We start from the raw sequence: 20,220 nt of genomic DNA on the forward strand, positions 1-20,220 counted from the left end.
TGTGTACTAGATTCTCTCCATCTTTTCCAGTGTCCCCCCCGCCCCGCCCCACCTCACCCCAGGCCCCACTGGGATGAGCCAGGCTCTGCTTAAAGGTGTCTGCCAAGTTACTTTGATGATATCCCTCCTTTGGAACTACTTTATATTTTTTATATTGATGATCTATCCCATTTTGAACTGCTTGTAGAAACAATAGCTTAGCAGCTATAGCATAGTTTATGAGGGTGGTTTAAAGTGCTGTTATTATCGACTGTAAAAGCTATAGACAGAATTACAAGAAATTTTGGAACAAAAAAATCATTCAAATGCCATCACCTCACAAGGCGACAGTTTCCATTTTTGCATAATCCCCTCAAGGTCCTGTCCATGTGCGCACATTTATTTTCCTAGATGTTGTCACAGGGAGCGTGCGGCATTGTTTTCTGCTTTTTCCACTTATTAGCGGAAGAACCTTTTCCCCCCATTTTTCTACATAGACTTCATAATTATCTTTTAATGACTGCATAATCCTCTGTCGAGTTGATATACCAAAATGTACTTCCACAGCCCCCCAGTGTTGGCTGTTTCAGATGTTTCTGATTTCCCACTAATCTATAAATGCTGTAGTGAAGATTGTTATGTGAATAGCTTTTGCATTTGTCAAGTGATTTCCTGTGAATATATTCCCCGGAGTAGGATTGCGGGGTCTGAGCAGGACCATGTTTGTGGCTCTTGTCATCGCGCTCCTGTACGGTCTCTTCTCCTTGATGTCCAGCCAGTGATGTGTTTACCAATTTCGGGGCAACCTCCTCAGTATAGGGTGGTTCCTAAGTTTTTTGTTTGCTAATTAAGTTGAAGGAAAATGGTATTGCAGGATGGCTTTATTTTGCATTTCTTTGATTATTAAAAGAAATTAGCATTTTCCCCTGTGGTTACTCTTTGTATTTCTTGGATGTGAGTTGTCTGCTCACACTTACTGTTCTTTGCCTGTTTCAGTAAATTGGGGTTTTGATTTTTTTTTTAATCAAACCAAGTGAAATCTTTATACACAATAGCTATTGGGTTTTGTCATGTACGTTTCACATATATTCCAGCACTGTGTTTGCCTTTAAATTTTAGATATTTATTTCAGTACAAAACTTCTTAATTTTGTAATCAAACGTGTCCTTTTTGTTTTTTTTTGTTTGTTTGTTTTTGGTTTTGTTTTCCTGTTGCTTCAAAACTTAGAAAGCTATCTCCCCTCTGGAGAGCTGATAAATATTTAATGCTACCTTCTGTTACTTTAAATTCTCTAATTCATCTGGATTTTATTTGAGTATAAATTGAGTTGCGAATGACATTTTTTTTCCCCAAATTGCTCATCAGTTATTCTAACCTCTTTCTATTCCTTTATTCTCTTTCTCAGGAATCATACACCAGATGAAAGGCGATTATGATACTGCACTGAAACTCCACAAGACCCACCTGTGCATCGCCCAGGAGCTGAGTGACTACGCTGCCCAGGGTCGTGCCTATGGGAACATGGGTAATGCCTACAGTGCTCTGGGCATGTACGACCAGGCTGTCAAGTACCACCGGCAGGAGCTGCAGATCTCCATGGAAGTGAATGACCGTGCCTCCCAGGCATCCACACACGGGAACCTGGCTGTGGCTTACCAGGCCCTGGGTGCCCATGACCGGGCCCTGCAACATTATCAGAACCACCTGAACATTGCTCGGGAGCTTCGTGACATCCAGAGCGAGGCCCGGGCCCTCAGCAACCTGGGCAACTTCCACTGCTCTCGGGGGGAGTATGTCCAGGCCGCCCCCTATTATGAACAGTACCTGCGTCTCACTCCTGACCTTCAAGACATGGAAGGAGAAGGGAAGGTCTGCCACAATCTCGGCTATGCCCATTACTGCCTTGGAAATTACCAGGAGGCAGTAAAGTACTATGAGCAGGATCTGGCGCTGGCCAAAGACCTTCACGACAAATTGAGCCAGGCGAAAGCTTACTGCAACTTGGGCCTAGCCTTCAAGGCTCTGCTGAACTTCAGCAAAGCTGAAGAGTGTCAAAAGTACCTACTGTCCCTCGCCCAGTCCCTGAATAATTCCCAGGCTAAATTTCGAGCCCTAGGGAACCTGGGTGATATATTCATCTGTAAAAAAGATATAAACGGTGCAATAAAATTCTATGAGCAGCAGCTGGGCTTAGCTCACCATGTAAAGGACAGAAGACTGGAAGCCAGTGCGTATGCAGCACTGGGCACGGCGTACCGCATGATCCAGAAATACGACAAGGCCTTGGGTTATCACACGCAGGAACTAGAGGTCTATCAGGAGCTGAGCGATTTGTCGGGGGAGTGCAGAGCTCACGGGCACCTGGCTGCTGTCTACATGGCCCTGGGGAAATACACAATGGCGTTCAAGTGTTACGAAGAGCAGCTGGATCTAGGGCAGAAGCTGAAGGACCCCAGTCTGGAAGCCCAGGTCTATGGCAACATGGGCATCACAAAGATGAACATGAATGTGATGGAAGAAGCCATTGGCTACTTCGAGCAGCAGCTGGCCATGCTGCAGCAGCTAAGTGGAAATGAGTCTGTGCTCGACAGGGGCCGGGCCTACGGCAACCTGGGAGATTGCTACGAGGCCCTGGGTGACTATGAGGAAGCTATCAAGTACTACGAGCAGTATCTGTCTGTTGCCCAGAGTCTTAATCGCATGCAAGACCAAGCCAAGGCTTACCGGGGGCTAGGAAATGGACACAGGTAAAAATGACAGGGGACGAATGTGGTCGATGACACGCACAAAGAGCATCTGTGGCAGTAATGGCAACTTAAGTCTGCATGACAGCTTGTTAACTACAAAGCATTTTCATACGTGTCTTATTTGGCTCCTCCGATAATTTTGTGAATGTAGCAGGGATGTTATTACCCTTATGGAGGAAGAAACTAAGGCCCAGAGAGGTTAGGTCAACGTCCAAGATTGCACAGCTTAGAAAGGACAACCCAGAGTCGAACCCAGGGCTGTCTGACCCAAAATACAGTGCTTTTTTGACTGCATTCATAGTGAGCAGGATAAAAGGGATAATGGGAACAGGAAAGGTGAATGCATCCATTCAACTGACGTTTACCGAAGGCCTCTCACATTATACGAATTTGTGTTTATTAACATAACATCTATCCCCACCAATTACTAGGACTCCCACTTTATTGCTTTTAGGGAAAGTCATCTGAGGATGGCAGGAGTGAGTAAACATATGCTATCATCATCATGCCAGGCACCTTGCAGTGATATCTTGCTTAATATTTATGGCAGTCCTGTATTACTCTACACTTACTATGATCTGCTTTGGGATGTGGGATTTACTATCATCCGGAAACAGAGGCTCGGGGAAAGGAATTCATGTGCCCCACACAACTGGCTTGGTCTGCCGCCAACATCCATGCTCTTCCCAGCCTTATCATGTCATCTCTTAGCAGCACAAAAAAGACACTGTTGGCCAAGGTGATGCTTTCCTTCTGAATGTGGGGAACCCAAGAAGGTGTCTGTGTCTGCAGAATTTACGGCCCTTCCAGATCAGCAGGGGATTAGGGCTCCTGGAGTGGAGGAAGGGCAAGGGTCAAACTAAATCATCACCCACAGAGTGCTCTGAGGAGCTCAGGGTGAAAGATTTATAGCCATTGTAAAGTGATTTCAAAAACATAGTCTAAGCGGTAGTGGAAATTGGGAGGCCCAAAGAACCAAACAGTTCACTTGCTATCATTGTGCCTATTAATATATTTTATGTTTCCTCTGGGGTGTATATCCCATTGAATCTCAAGCTCTTGGGAAGGTCACTAAGAGATGACTTTTGAATTGCTTTCCAGATTATGAAATTCCCCTGTATCTCACTCTAAGGGCACATGATAGATTCTAGCTAGAAGAGGAGTTAAGAGCTTCTATAGTAAGTGACAGTGACAAATGCTTTTCATTTTCTCAGGGGCTTTAGCATGTCTGCACCTGCACAAAATAATATCATTGCTTTTCTGTCTACATCCCCACAGGGCAATGGGGAGCTTGCAGCAGGCCCTCGTGTGCTTTGAAAAGAGGCTCGTGGTCGCCCATGAGCTCGGGGAGGCCTTTAATAAAGCCCAGGCCTATGGAGAGCTAGGAAGTCTGCACAGCCAATTAGGGAATTACGAACAAGCCATTTCCTGCCTGGAACGCCAACTGAACATTGCTAGAGAGATGAAAGATCGAGCGCTGGAAAGTGACGCGGCCTGTGGCCTCGGTGGCGTTTACCAGCAGATGGGGGAGTATGATACAGCCCTGCAGTACCACCAGCTTGACCTGCAGATAGCAGAGGAAACCAATAACCCCACGTGCCAGGGGCGAGCCTACGGGAACCTGGGCCTGACATACGAATCCCTGGGCACCTTCGAGAGGGCTGTGGTCTATCAAGAACAGCACTTGAGCATCGCGGCACAGATGAACGACCTGGTGGCCAAGACGGTGTCATATAGCAGCCTTGGAAGGACCCATCATGCCTTGCAGAACTATTCCCAGGCAGTAATGTACTTACAGGAAGGTGAGTGAAAAGGTCTGCGGTGGCCTCTCGGTGTACTCTGAGATCGAGTTCAGAGTCTACTCGGAAGGAAGGGTACACAGTTTGAGTGACTGCCTCTGCTTGGAGTGAGGAGCTCAGAGGCCATATCGTTAGTTCAACCCCAAACCGCGGTGCCCCCCCGGGTGTTCCTTAACAGCACAAAGGCGTTCCGTTGCCCAGAACATGTTACCTGGGTTGTGTAACACTGGTAGCCAGCTGCCCAAGGAGCTGATGCCCTCTCTGCTCTTCAGAGCCCTTGCTCTTGAGAGCAAACAACACTTTCCCATACAAGAGGAATTGTGTAAGATTTAGTCATGTGAAATTTAAGGGCCTGAATCCTAGGAAAAGACCCATCTGTTGCAAGCCCTGTTGTCCTTCTAGAAAATACGTAAACTGTAACAAAACTGTATAGAAGTCAATTTTGATGTGGCAGCTGAGATCTAATCCAGTCTGAGGGTCACTCCAGCAGTTGGCCAGGCTTCCTTCCCGGTGTATATTGTCCACAGTGCTTGAGCTGGTGCTGTGGCAGCCTTGTGCCTGGCACAAGTGACAGAAAGTGATTGCCCCTGCCACGGCCTTCTCTTCCTCCTCCTTCCCTTCCCCCTCCACCACTCCCAACCCCCACCCCCGCCTCTGCTGCTGTCAGGTTCCACGCAGCTACTACTCGGGAAAGCACTTCCCCTCACACGGGCACATAACATCTTTCCATCCTGGGCGGGAAAAATGGCAGATACGATGTTCTTGGCTCACTAGTCAAAGGAAATAGTTGCCGACTTGAAGTAAAAACTCTCATTTATAGTTTCTAGGGCTCTTCACATATATAGTCTCTTTAATTGGATTTAATTCTCACAGTAACCTTGGGAGGTGTGTCTTTTTTTTTTTTTTTAATTTTTTTTTCCAATGTTTTTATTTATTTTTGGGACAGAGAGAGACAGAGCATGAATGGGGGAGGGTCAGAGAGAGAGGGAGACACAGAATCGGAAACAGGCTCCAGGCTCCGAGCCATCAGCCCAGAGCCTGACGCGGGGCTCGAACTCACGGACCGCGAGATCGTGACCTGGCTGAAGTCGGACGCTTAACCGACTGCGCCACCCAGGCGCCCCAAGGGAGGTGTGTCTTTATTCGCATTCACAGCCAAATGACCTGAGGCTCGGAGAGTCCAGTGGCTTGGTCCTGACCATATGGTCAGTCTGGGGTGTAATGGGGCCCAGCCCAAGGTTTCTAAGCCCAGGAACTACACAAGACCCTGTGCGGAGTTGTTTCTAACCTCCCAAGTCTCCTTGGGGAGGCTGGAGTAGTCAAATATTCCCCCTTACTCCTGAGCCCCAGCTGGGAAGCCAGGAGCGAGGGAAGCAGGAAGCAAAGTGGAGAATGGGCCAGGAGCTGACGGTTTGCTGTCATCCTCTGCGCAGAGCAGGGATTGCTCTGGCCTGCAGGCTGAGAGGTTACCGAGAGGCTGGGAGCCACTTCCCAGACCTTCTCTGGCTCCCACTCAATGGCAGCTCTGCTTCAATGCATTAAATATGAGAGTTGGCTTTTGGTTTCCCGAAACTTGACTGTGGTAAAATTCCAACAGACTGGGGGCGATTTGCAGTTGAATTTGGGAAAACTATTAAATTCAGACCCAGCGTATGACAACCTCTCAGCTGTGTTCTTTTGTACTTCCTGAAATATTGTTTCCATAAAGCAGCTGCTTTTGCCCAAGACCTTGTAACATAATTCTATATTTATGGAAAACTCTCAATTTCATTTTTATTGTTTCTTGTAATTTTAAGTCTTGCAGAGATCTAAATTCTTATTGTGGCATCTCCCTGGTGTCTGTTCCGTGGATGTGCTCCACCAGAGAGCCTGGTGTGTCCCCTGAGCCAAGTTAGATGCCTCTTCTCATGAGCTGTTACAGGTGCGGACACCTGGGAGGCCCTTTCTGAGAGCTCTGAGTCACGTCTGCAGCATCTTGCACTGGGGGAACGGTTCAGTCAGAGACCACCTTGGCACTGTCTCCCTCTCTGGCTTTCGGAGAGGGCTGTGAGTCAGCGTCACCTTGCCCAGTGCACCAGAACCTCCCAGGTGGGGCCTGCTCTGAGATTTCTGTATAAGTGCTCCAGGTGATTTGTATAGACATCCCCGGTTAAAGCCACTGGTCTTGTCCAGCTTTCTCTCTTTTTGCAAATGAAGAAAGAAGCCTAGAGCAATTCAGTGACCTGTGCAGAGTTACATGCAGCTAGTTCCTAGCAAACCAGACTTCAGGGATGCTGGACGGGTGGGTTAGATCCCTAAGAGCAGAGGCAGATAGGAACAGGCAGGACAGGTACTATGTCTGCCTAGTAGTGGCTTTTAGCTCTTCATTGTTAAACCTGACTTTGGACTGGAGTGTGTCCAACATGAGGAGATCCAGTGGGGAAAAAAGTCCTTGCTCACAGAGAACTTTCTAGGGAGGCTAGCTACCTCAATGAATTTTACTTCTGACTCATAGACCCAGGTCTAGCAGGGATAGTCATATTGAAGAATGAATATGGTCAGCATGTTGAAGATTAAAACAACCAGCGTTCCCCTGGTTGTCACCAAGAACCATCTTCTTCCATCTGTGTTCCTATTCTAGGAAGTATTTTAAAATGTGAATAATTTCCAAGTATTATTTTTGTTACCCAGTGACATGATTTAAACATAATGTGGTGCTTCTAAGTTTTCTGAGTTATGTGCATTTTGAAATGCATACATTTTATGAGCGGGAACCTGAATATCACTTCTATTATCATCTCAACTGACTCCGTTCCTTTTCAAAAGTCAGAAATTGCATGGGCCCAGCATGCTCAGAGGCAGGCTCCCATGCACTCTAAATTAGATTCAAAAAAGGAAGTCCTTCCTTTGTGTGTATAGCTGTAGTGTGGGAGCCTTCATGGTGTCTTCTGCACAAGGGAACTCCTGCGTACAGAGGGCCAAATCATGAGGACAAAGCCATCCTGAGAACCACTTAGTGGCCAGTACAATAAATGGTTGCCCTCAGATTTGGCTCCCACAAAGCCCTGGAGGTGGCTGGTGTCCTGGAAGCCAGAAGCTTGCTGTAGGTAAGTGACCCAAACTGCAGGTGTCCCTCTGAAGGCCATTAGAATGAGGACAGTCTCATTTAAGGCTTTCAACTCATAATAGCACTTGTTCTACAACCCTGCTGGGGCACATCAAAGTCTCAGCCTTAAAGGAAAAACAGATTGGACATGAAATGCATCAGCGGCATCAGTAACAGAAGGCAGGGTCAGACTGTGTGAGCATTCTGCTTTGGGGAGAACATCAGATGTGTCTCCCATAAACACTGACTGGATGCTATGTACGTGAGATAGGAAGAAGTATTAGGTTGGCTTCTGCACTTGACTATGGAACTGTCAGGAAAAAGCCTTTGCCTGCCAAAGAATTAAGTTAGATAAATTTATAGGCCAGGAGTTTTCATTTGCAAAGCTGGGGATTTCACATCTGGGAGGGGGCCAGGTTAGGTTCATTCATTTCACTGTTTCTGCCTGCCCTGCAAACCTGTTTCCTGCTGAGACCCATCACCTCAGCTCTTGCCAGGGCATCTTGGAGTGGCCTGGAAAGGTCGCTACCAACACAGAATCTGAAGGGAATGCTTACTCTGCCTTGGCTGATTGTACTTTTGTCCTGCAATTTATTTAGCTGTGTTGTTAGCATTCTTTGTATCCACCTGAGGCAGAATGCCCTGCCAGGACTCCTGGGCAGGGTGGAATTGTCTTTTATGTGTCCTTAAAATTTCTCTGATTTCAGGTTTAAGGTTAGCTGAGCAACTGGGCCGAAGAGAAGATGAAGCCAAAATTCGCCACGGTCTTGGTCTGTCCCTTTGGGCTAGTGGGAATCTGGAGGAAGCCCAACACCAGGTGAGCGGAGGAACACCTGTCCCAGGTGGATTTTGTTTCCAGAAGCACGGAAGACCTTGGGATTATTGTCCTGGTAGTGATGACATTTGCTGGAAGGTGCTATAACCTCTACCCTTGGGTCAATGTATAGGATCTCTGACCCAGAAGTGTTGAACCACAGTGAAGATTCTTACTCACTTGTATGATAGATTTCTCAATGATTTCTTTGGAATTCCTATATTATGTGCTACTGTTCCTCATTAAACCGTAATATGAAATTACATGCATTTTATGACAGAAGTAATTCAGGAATTTGTGCCTTGGCATCCTAGAATGTTATGGTATTCTACTCTACTTTTTAAACTATTTTTTAAATTTTTTTATGTTTATTTATTTATGACAGAGAGAGACAGAGCATGAGCGGGGGAGGGGCAGAGAGAGAGGGAGACACAGAATCCGAAGCAGGCTCCAGGCTCCGAGCTATCAGCACAGAGCCCGACGCGGGGCTCGAACTCACAGACCGTGAGATCATGACCTGAGCCGAAGTCGGACGCTCAACCGACTGAGCCACCCAGGCACCCCTTTACTTTTTAAACTATTAAAGGCAGTTTAAAGAATTAATTATTTCCTTGTTTTAAAAATTAAAACTTATACTGCTATAACGATTTTCAATTTTTCAAGTACAGTCACTCACTGAATTTATTCTTCACATAACCCTGTGAGGTAAAATGATGACCATCCCGTTTATAGAAAAGAATCTGAGGCTCCAGATCTTGCCCAAAGTCACATAATTAATTAGTGGTAGAGTTGGGGATACTAAGTCTAAGTCTCTTAGTCTTGGAATTCTTTCCATTAAAAAAATTTTTTTAATGTTTACTTTTTAGAAGGGGGGGGAACCACGAGTGGGGGAGGGGCAAAGAGAGTGGAGGAGACACAGAATCCAAAGCAGGCTCAAGGCTCTGAGCTCCCAGCACAGAGCCTGACGTAGGGCTCGAACTCTAGCCGCGAGATCATGACCTGAGCCAAATTCTTTCCATTTTTTAAATTTGCATGAACTTAAAATTCTAGCATATAAATTTCCAGCATATAAATATTAGAGAAAAGTCTTGGGGCACCTGGGTGGCTCAGTCAGTTGAGTGTCCGACTTTGGCTCAGGTCATGATCTCGCAGTTAATGAGTTCCAGTCCTGCATCAGGCTCTGTGCTGACATCTCAGAGCCTGGAGCCTGCTTCGGATTCTGTGTCTCCCTCTCTCTCTGCTCCTCCCCTGCTTGCGCTCTCTCTCTCTCTCTCTCTCTCTCTCTCTAAAAGAAATAAACATTAAAAAGAGAGAAATGTCTTGTAGTCTCATTGGTGGAGAAACCACTTAAAGCAGCAGGACAGTGTCTTTTTTTTTTTTTTTAAGTTTTTTATTTATTGAGAGAGAGAGAGTGAACAAGCACATGCATGCAGAGGGGCAGAGAGAAAGGGAGACACAGAATCCCAGGCAGGCTCCATGCTGACAGTACAGAGCCTGATATGGGGCTTGATTTCATGAACCATGAGATTGTGACCTGAGCGGAAATCAAGAGCCAGCTGCTTAACCGACTGAACCACCCAGGCGTCCCAGCAGGATGGTGTCTTTTTAGGAGCGTCAAGCATCTGGTCCTGCGGGTGTCCCTGTGATCGGGTGTGGCTCCGGAGGAAGCCAGGGAAGACCTGACCCTGGTCACTGTTGCGGAGGGTGGTGTTTGATTCGGCTGAACTGCCAGCAAAAAGCTGCCCTCCTCCTGAAAGTGTGGCTGCCTTAGCTCATTTCCCCCAGCCTCGGCCATTTCCAGCCTGCCTGCTCCCCACTTGTTCTCATTCCAGTCCTTGGGCTCCCTGAGGCCTTGGTGGTAAATTACGGCCGCTTGATGACAAGGGGAGAGGCCTTTTGTTTGTTTTAATCCAAATCAGCACTTGACTAGATTCATAGCTGGGTTTTTTCCTCCCCCACAACTTTCACACTGTAAGTCCATAACCTTTGTTTTTTAGATCCCCTATTCTAATTGAGCACATAAACTATAATTTATGTGGTGTGATCTGATTGATGCCTTTTCAGGTTCACGAGGACCTAACTGGAAATAAAGATTCATCCTTTGAAACCTTCTAAAAAATCGTTTTTACGTTGTGCACCAAGTCGTGTGCAGAAGTTGTCTCTGGTCAGTGGACAGCTGGACGGTGGTTTCCAGGGAGTGAATAATGTTCTCTGTGTCCTGCTTGCAGCTCTACAGGGCATCGGCCTTGTTTGAAACAATCCGACATGAGGCGCAGCTGAGCACAGACTACAAACTGTCCCTCTTTGACCTGCAGACTTCCTCCTACCAGGCCTTGCAGCGGGTGCTCGTCAGCCTCGGTGAGAGCGGCTGGGGTTCCCGCTTCGTGCATGTGCACCTGTGTGTCTGAGTCGTTCGGCGATGGCTGTGACCAAATACGATCTGTTGTTACGACAGACAGTGAAGCCACAACTGCAACCCAGTCATTGAACCTTTGTTCGTTTCATTCAACAAATATCTGTGGGGCGCCTACTATGTGTGGGCTGTGTGCCAGCCCTGGGGGCCTGGTTCCTGACCTGAAGAAGCAGTTAGCCCGTTGAAAGGCAGAAGTCAGTGAGTCCATATGGTGTGACTAGAGCGAGGGTAAAAGAAACTCGGGTGCTGTGAGAACAAAGCGTTTTGGCGGACAGACCCAGGAGCTAAAGAAAGTATCCTGGGGTTAGAGATGCTTGAGCCAGGCGTTGCCCCCTCAGGTTCCCTCTCACTGTTAATACCTGGGGGGAGTACCTGAGGAGATGCCTGGCCTCTTCCCTGTCTCCTCTGCCACACAGCTTTTACTTTGCTGTCAAGTGAATGTCTTTACCGTCTGGGTCTGCCCTCCGGGCTGGGGCGTGCTCAGGGGTAATTCTCCCGGGCCTGGGCGCTGCCTCGCACTGGGGCAGCATGTATCTCCCTCACTGGTGCCTGAACAGTCGCCTCTTCCCGCTCCCCTGCCCTCTGCCTCTTCTCAGGCCTGTCCGGCTCTGCAGACCGTTTCCCCAAACCCAGAACTTGGGTGGAGGAGGTATTCGGCAGAACTGACAAGGTCTTGGAGGTTGGATGTCGAGGCCTCGTCAGTAACCTGGCCTCTGCTGCGTGTCTGTGAATGCTCAGAACTTCCCCTTGAAAAACGTATCTATTAAATGTGCTCATTGCCTGGGATTACAATTTATTATCTATTATAATCACAGTGTTAAGTCTGCCTAACACTTTGGGGCCGATTTTCCAATGTGCACAGAAATCATCCCTGCTGTTCCAGTTAATAACTTAATAGGGTAAAAGAACACATTTGCATACACACATATAAATCCCCCCTTTCTACTGATGCTGGAACTGCAGGAAGCTAGGCATCCTTGACGTGTCTGGGAGTGGCAGCATCTGGTCTCCTGCCTCTGCCTGCTCTCGCTTTGGGCCCTCATTCCGGCAAATCTTCTATATCTCTGTTTATGATGCAAGCAAAGCTTCTGCATTATTTTCCTTCTAAACACTCTAAACAGTCCTTGCTTGAAAGCATGTTGCTTTCTATTTTTTTGTGCCCTCATGTTTGTGCATTAACTTCTAAAGTAGATAACAGACTAGTGTCTTAGGGAAAGCGAGCTCAGAAATTGGATTGAAAGACTAAGAAGAAGCTCTGAAAGAGAGAAGCAGTTTCAAAGAACTAAAGGCTTCAGAGGTTTAAACCCTTTCCCCCTGGGGACTACAAAAGCAGAGAAGAAGAAGCGAGTGTGTGGGAGCCTGGAATGGAATGAAGGATCAGCTCTCACCATAATAATATCACCTTTCTCTATGTGGTACTTTGAATAAGCTATCCAGGCATCCTCACACACAGCACTGCAGTCAATCTTTACAGTAGCCCTTCGAAATAGGCAGGGTGACTGTTAGGACCCTCCTTTTGAGACCAGGTCAATGAACAGGGAAAAGACACACTGAGCAGAGGGTCTGGCTTGTGTAAAGGCAGAGAGGTATAACTTGGGAGTGGGGGACTGGTGTGCAAGTGGGGCTGGACAATGCGATGCATAGAGGGGCCACAGCTAAGGGAGATAGAAAGATGGTCAGGACTTTGCACATCCTGGAGGGCTTGTCTGCCAAGGCCAAATCAGAATCGAAGTTGAGCGGCAAAGTGAGAGGGGTAACCGAGTGCAAAGCATTAGGTCCAAACAGCTAAAGTGAAGGGGGTCAGATGCCAGGAGGCCAGGGAGCAGCTCAGGCTGTGGGTTGGAGAACGAGCGGGGCTCAGAACCATCCTCTGAACAAAGTTGACTCTCTTGGGGTGTGGCTGCGGATGGGGGGAAAGTGGCTTAGGGTGGTGTGGAATCTGAAACTGTGGGGTTTTATTTTTTTCTTCTTAATGTTTATTTTTGAGAGAGAGAGAGAGAGCATGCATAAGCAGGGGAGAGGCAGAGAAAGAGGGGGACAGGGGATATGAAATGTGCTTGGGGTGTCAGTAGAGAGCCCGATGCAGGGCTTGAACTCATGAACCAGGAGATCATGACCTGAGCCGAAGTCAGACGCTCAACAGACTGAGCCACCCAGGTGCCCCTGAAACTGGGGTTTTAGAAGAGTAGGCACTGTACTTAGCATCTGAGGCAGGGGGTTGGGTTTGAAACTGAGACTGGGCCCCACATAGGGATGCAGAGACAGTGAGGTTTCTGCCCAGGGCCTCTGTGGCCGATGGCCCTTGGTGGACAAACACACTCTCCAGGGATTCCTCACCTTATGACTTTTGTGTCCTAGGCCATCATGATGAAGCCCTGGCCGTGGCAGAAAGAGGACGGACGAGGGCATTTGCCGATCTTCTGGTAGAACGACAGACAGGACAGCAGGACTCCGACCCGTACTCCCCAGTCACCATTGATCAGATCTTAGAGATGGTTAATGGCCAGAGGGCACTAGTGCTTTACTATTCCCTGGCCGCTGGCTACCTGTATAGCTGGCTGCTTGCTCCTGGGGCAGGTAAGATCTCTTTCTGTGGGAACCGGCAATTAAGACGCTAGACTGCGAAAGTCTTAGGAATAGAGGTGGAAGAGGTGCATTACCATAGATCAGACTAAGGAGCTGGCGTCGGCTTTCAGCAAAACCTCAGCCACGGCGGATATTCCATGGCGGGGTGGTCAATTAATAAGACAGCCCAGCTTTCCCGTTCCCCCAAGAAATCGCTGCTCCTCGCTGGTGAATGTGGAAGCATTTATCAAGGAACACGAAGAGCGGGAGGAGTAATTTCACCAGCAGCCCTATTTTTAGGCAGCTGTTGTTCATTAGCTAATAAAGCGCTGACTGTAAGTCCTAACGAGTTCTTTCTAGATATGATTTAATAATTGTGACCCTTTGTCATGGTAAACAGACTAAAATGAGAATGGCAACTCTTGTCACAGTATATAAATGAAGTCTTATGCTTGGAATTTCTGAGTTTAGCAGAACCCATTTTAACCAGTTCTGTTGTAAATCTATTTTAGAAGTAAAAACCCCCTTTGATTAAATCGGCATTAAATGTTCAGGCTGAAACAGTTTCACTAAATACAGAACCACTAATTAGCTGTTAGGGCCATATTTTTTGCATAATAAAATGCTGATGGCTTTACCACGTTGGAGACACCAGATCCAATTAGAGTTTATTGACTGGGGAAGTGGATCTTATAATTGGGAACCTTGAAGAATGGGCTTCTTGACTATCTGTAAGCCAGTTTCAAAAAGTTCAACTGCCAGAGAGAATTGACAAGATTTTCTTGATTGTGTTTCTATCCCTTTGATTTAAAAAAAAAAAAAAAAAACAACAGATACGATGGCTAAATGACAACTCTCAGATGCCTCTTGGCTTCTGAGCACTCCTGCCCATACATTCTGTGCCTCAGCCTTATTTTTTATAATCTTTTCCCCTTAATCCCATGTTTTTTTATGGGCTTTCCATAAAGAACATTCTGACCTTTCTACGCTGAAGGTTTTAGTTGTGATGTTCATGGTGACTTGGTGAGTGTCAGCTACAATGGAATGGATCCCTGTGTATCCCAGCCCCCTCAGAGGGACACCGATACCTCGGAAGACACGGCTGGTGATGGAGGCATCAAGCTCTTTCTCTCTGTCATTGTTATGTTTTGGGGACATGATTTGACAGGTGGTATATCCAAATCTCTGTAATAATGAGCCATGTATAATGAGGCTCCTATTGTTTCTCTTTCCCTTCCTCTTTGCTCTTAATGAGACTCTGAAGCTTTCACTGGGGCTCTAATCCAATCAGAGAGGACCAGCATTTTCCGGGGCTGACACACCTCATTACCATTTGAGAATATGTCCTGTGTTTATTGCCAGAAAACCACTATGGATTGCTTCAGTTTCATGCAGCCATAATTTTTTGCTCCTTTAATCCATTAATGATGGTTGACCAGTTAGTCTTATTTAAAAATGGCTGGAAACATTTTTTATCTGGCCTTTGTACTACACATTTATTTTGCCTTGCTTTTGTGAAATGAAAGGTCTTTGAGTAACACAGTTTCCACTTGGCTAGTTGTATTTGTGTTCAGGATTTCAGCTTCTGGGGAGAATATACCTTGGCATGTTCATGCACTATTCGAGAAAGAAAACCTTCCCTATTTGGTGCTTCTGAGAAGCCGCTATTTCAAAATACATATGAAGTCACCATTCCATGAGCTTCTGAGTATATCTTCAAAAGCAGAAGCCTTATGTTGAATTCCCTGGTTTCAAGCACCAAATTTGATGGCGGAAGCTGTAGAAGGGGGTACTGACCAAATTTGGGAAAGCTCTCTCGTGACCTCGGATTTCAGGATTTCTTCACATTTCTTTGTGAAGGATTTCTTTCTTGATTGCTTTGGATGGCATGCTTGCCAGAGAAGGCTGTGCCCCACCCTCCACCTCTCCCTCCTGAGACCCCAATCGTGCATAATGTTGGCTGTGCCTGTCTTGTTTCAGGAATTCTGAAGTTTCACGAACACTACCTGGGTGATAACACAGCGGAAAACTCCGGCGACTTCCAGACTGCCAGTAGTGCGGCCCTTCCAACAGCCACGAGCTCGGCCCTGGAGCAGCACATCGCCAGTGTGCGGGAGGCCCTGGGGGTGGAGTCTTACTACTCAAGGCAAGTGGTACAGCGTCCCTAGCCCCTTCTTCAGATACAATCCTAGGGTTGTTGGTTTTTTTTTCTTTCTTTCTTTTGTAAACAGCCTGTTCCAGCTAAATGGAAGAAATCTTTTGGAATTTGCACTTTTGTGCTTAGTCTATTCACAGTTGCTGCAGGAGAAACAAATATGTGTCTCTGGAGTGCAAACCCCTTTGTGGGCTGTCTTTATTCTTTCTGGTAATTTCCTTTCAGACGGGGAAAGGCCTCATCGGAGATGCCCATTTTCTAAGGAGAGTTTGTAGAATGTTTAAACATACACAGGACTTCGAATTTAACATCCCAGCTAATTAAAACTGAGATGATTTGGGGCTTATAAACCGATTAATAATGAGTTTGTTTGTTGTAGCTGAACGCCTGTCTGGGAAAGTAATTTGACACTAGTGACAGGATCTATGCACAAATCTGTGTGCTGTGGGGATGAGGTGAAGGAAGTTGAACTCCTAGTATGGAGAACAGAGAAGGGAAGTGCTTTTTGCAGAGATTATAAAAGCTGTATGCTTATGGAAACATTTTATCATGATTGACTATTTTACATATGGAAAATCACTTCTACAAGCACCCTGCTCCTGGGGAAAATCAAAAGAAGAGGGTACCATAGAGCTGGGTGGTAGCAGAATTTCCTGGCGTCCCAGTCTATCCTGTGCTTAACAAGTGTCGAGAAGGTCCATATGTCAGAGAATCTGCTGTGTTAGCTGGTGTCAGGTCCCCAGGACATCTGCTTGTCTCTTGAGTGATTTCAGTTGCGAAATCATGGAAATCCTAAGATATCCCCATAATTCTTTAGAGATGCTTATCCCAGACTCCCGAGTGTGTGTTGGTCAATGCCAGCAGCTGGATTGATCTTTGAGATATTTATGAAGTTGGAGACGAGTTCTTAGATGCACTTGGATAATGTCATGTCAAGTGTGGAAGGTGCTGGAGGGTCTTCTAGCTGAACTCCTTTATTTAACAGAAGCCAGCATGGAATAAGACTGCTGACAGCCAAGTTAGTGTCAAAGCCAGGATCGCAACAACAGAGATCTCACCCAGACTCCCAGGCCACTGCTTGTTCTGTTTTTAATTATCAAAATTAATATCATATTTTGAGAAAATAGCCGAAGCATGTAAGAATGTCATCTCCAGCTTCTGTGTGCATAAAGTATGAACAGGCTTCAGCCACGTGCACACAGTGTTGTCTTATTTCTTCTAAGGCTGTGGTGCATCCTGGGGCATCCCTTTCCTTAACCCTGGGTAGTAGCGTGGTGATTACAGGGGCTTGACAGTGTGGTAATCCCAAGAACTTGGAAGTAAGGCTGTTCTCTGAAATTTAATGATACATGACCATAAAATAGGTTAGTCTAGGGCTGTGCAAAGCTGCTTCAGCAGACAGAAAGGCACATCAGCCAGTCTGATTCCACCGTAACCTGACCTAAGGTATTGCATATCCCAAGCGAGTGTTAAAGAGGATGGTTGGCCAGTGGTGGAAACACAAAATGAGGGAGAGAAAGGAGAGCAGATTTCGGCAGCGCCCATTTGTTTCACTGTCAAAAAGAGACTCGTGGCTAAGGGACTTGAAGTTCCATTGGAAGTCTGTTCCCATAGTAGACCTGCAGTCTTCATGCTCTCTTATCCTCCTGCCACCTCCCATCCCCTTCCACAACTATGGGAATACCTGCTTTGTACCATGTGGCACCATCGTGGCCACACCTGGGTCAGCTCAGTCCAAACCAACCACGATGGGGCTGAGCCTGTGTGAAAATATAGATTTTACTTGATCCCAGTCTAGATTAATATTCATCATAAGGAGGAAGGGGACTACCCTTGGACTCTTCCCAGTGCCTACTCCCACCTCCCATTGGGTACCATGTTTAACTCCAAACACTTGTGTCCAAGCTGTTCTTTTATATGATACTAGAGGTTGAGTAATTTTGCTTCCAGGTGACTTTTGAATTGAAAAAAATGGCTTTTGGGTTATAGTTCAGTTCTTCATCAATGGGAGAGTGGAGGGACCGTAACTGGCTTATATTCCCCATGTTAATCTTTTCCTCTGCTCTGTACAGACAAGTTAGGATGAGTCTTTGGGGATCTTTAGGTCAGGTGGCTTGATGCTTAGCATGACTTTGTTGGGCTGTCCTTGGTAGCTTCGATACCCAGTTTAGACTGCCAGAAGTAAGGTCTTTTCTGCTGCTTTGGACTAGTCTTACTAGAAATGTGTTCATATTTTGTGAGCTCAAACTCAAAATTGAACAGTTCAGTAGCATGATTTGAATTTACTAGAATGGAGTTTTGTGAGACTCTGGTTTCTGCCTCACAGTTTCATGAAAACAGTATGAAAATTTCAATGACAAATTATTTTTCATCTATTGAATTGTTAAATATTTTTAAAGTAGTAATGCTTAATAGTAATAAAGATGCAGTGAATGAGCAGTCTATACAGTAGGGATATAAAGTGTTCTAGCCTTTCTAAAAATAATTTGCCAGTAGTATCAAAAATCTTTAAAATGTTAATGCTGTGACCCCATAATTCTCACTTTGGAAATGGAGTAAAGAAGTGTACATAGGACTATTTATAATAGGTCTATATATTATAGAAAATTTTAAAAACCTGAATGTCCACAATAATTGAAGGTCAAATTATTTTACATACATTAATATTACATTGTAATTAAATTATGTTCACAGAGATTTTTTAATGACATAGCCATATGTTTGTGACAAAATATTATATGAAAAAATAGGATATAGATTTATTATATATAATATAACTTAAATTTTGTAATATATGTAAATTATGGGTATGAAAAGTAAGAAAAAAATCCTTGGAGGGAAACAGACTATAGTGTTAGTGGTAATTATAGGTGGATGGTAGAATTATAGATGCTTAGTATTTTATTCTTCATACTTTTCCTTATTTTCAGTTTTGTCACAATGGGCATATATTACTTTTTATATTAGGAATAAATAGCCACGAATAAGCAGTTCTATCACTCAAAGAGGGGGAAAAAGGAAACCTTTCTGTAATAGGTTTACAGAGAATAAAATCCAAGTTTTGAAGCCTGGCACCATGATCTAGCTCTAGGAAGGCATTCTGGGTTTATTTTCCATCTTGTCTCTTGGTGAACACCATGTTCCAGCTACGATACCTTTTTCTCTGTCCTCTGAATGTACCCTGTGCCTTCTCCCCCTTCACTCTAACTCAGGCATCTTTAACCACTGAATCTGTAAGTGCAGCTGCTCACTAAACATCCCTGCATGGGTATCTTCTGGGTATCTCTCATCTAAAATATCCAAATCCCAACTCTTGAGTTTCTCCATTTCTCTCCTAACTCAGTCATTGTAATACATACCACATCAACAGAATGAAGAACAAAAACCACATGACCATCTCAATAGTTGCAGAAAAGACATTTGACACAATTTAACGTCTTTCCATAATGGGGGGGGGGGATGGTGGGGAACACTCAACAAACTAGAAAAAGAAGGAAATTACCTCAACATAATAGAGTCCACGTATGAAAAGCTTGCAGCTAGTATCATACTCAGTGGTAAAAACTAAAAGCTTTCCCTGTAAGATCAGGAACAAGGCGAGAGTGCCCTCTCTTGCCAGTTCTATTCAACATAGTACTGGAAGTCCAAACCACAGTAATTAGGCAAGAAAAAGAAATAAAGTCCTCCAAATTGCAAAGGAAGAAGTAAAATGATGCCTGGTCAAAGATGACATGATATTATATGTAGAAACCCCTAAAGATTATACCAAAAAAACCCCATTAGAACAAATAAACAGGGGTGCCTGGGTGGGTCACTCAGTTGAGCATCCAGATTTTGATTTCAGCTCAGGTCATGATCTCACTGTTCATGGGATCGAGCTCCACATCGGGCTCTGCACTGACAGCATGGAGCCTGCTTCTCTCTGCTCCTCCCCTGCTTGCAAATGTGCGCTCTCTCTCTCTCTCTCTCTCTCTCTCTCTCTCTCTCTCAAAATAAATAAACTTATAAGAAAAAGAACTAATAAACATATTCAGCAGAGTTGTAAGATACAAAATCAACACTCAAAAATCAGTTGCATTCTATATACTAACAATGCATAATTTTAGAAGGAAATTAAGAAAACAATCCCATGTATGATAGCATCAAAAGGAATGAAATACTTAGGAATAAATTTAACTCAAGAGGTGAAAGACTTATATACTGAAAACTGCAAAATATTGCTGAAAGAAATTAAAGAAGACACAAGTGAATGGAAAGACATGCCATATTCATGGGTTGGAAGAACTGATGTTATTAAAATGTCCATACTACCCAAAGCAATCTACAGATTCATTGTAATCCCTATCAAAATTCTGATGGCGTTTTTTTGCAAAAATAGAAAAAAAAAAAAAACCTAAATTCATTTGGAATCTCAAAGGACCAAAAAAAGCCGAAGCGATGTTGAAGAAGCAAAACAAAGCCAAAGGCCACAAACTTCCTGATTTCAGAACATTACAAAGTTGCAGTAATCAAAACGGTGAGGTACTGGCATAAAGACAAAGACACACAGGCTAATGGAATAACATAGCCCAGAATGAAACCCCGACATACAGGTCAAGTGATCTTTGACAAGAGTGCCAACGCTACACATTAGGGAGAAGGATAGTCTCTTTGACAAATGGTG

The 20,220-nt window shown here is 45.2% G+C and overlaps 1 protein-coding gene across 4 annotated transcripts in view; it reads left to right on the forward strand.

Annotated features, from left to right (window-relative positions):
• Positions 1-20,220, forward strand: part of TTC28 (tetratricopeptide repeat domain 28) — a 627,778-nt gene that overhangs the window by 508,225 nt on the left and 99,333 nt on the right. For all 4 annotated transcript variants that reach the window (XM_023241623.2, XM_045042316.1, XM_045042317.1 and 1 more), the window contains 6 exons: positions 1,385-2,726; positions 4,005-4,528; positions 8,318-8,427; positions 10,653-10,782; positions 13,196-13,414; positions 15,383-15,548. In XM_023241623.2, the coding sequence (XP_023097391.2) occupies positions 1,385-2,726; positions 4,005-4,528; positions 8,318-8,427; positions 10,653-10,782; positions 13,196-13,414; positions 15,383-15,548 (2,491 nt within the window). The remainder of the gene's footprint in view (positions 1-1,384; positions 2,727-4,004; positions 4,529-8,317; positions 8,428-10,652; positions 10,783-13,195; positions 13,415-15,382; positions 15,549-20,220) is intronic.

This window comes from Felis catus, chromosome D3, assembly GCF_018350175.1.
Source record: "Felis catus isolate Fca126 chromosome D3, F.catus_Fca126_mat1.0, whole genome shotgun sequence".
Lineage (NCBI taxonomy): Eukaryota > Metazoa > Chordata > Mammalia > Carnivora > Felidae > Felis > Felis catus.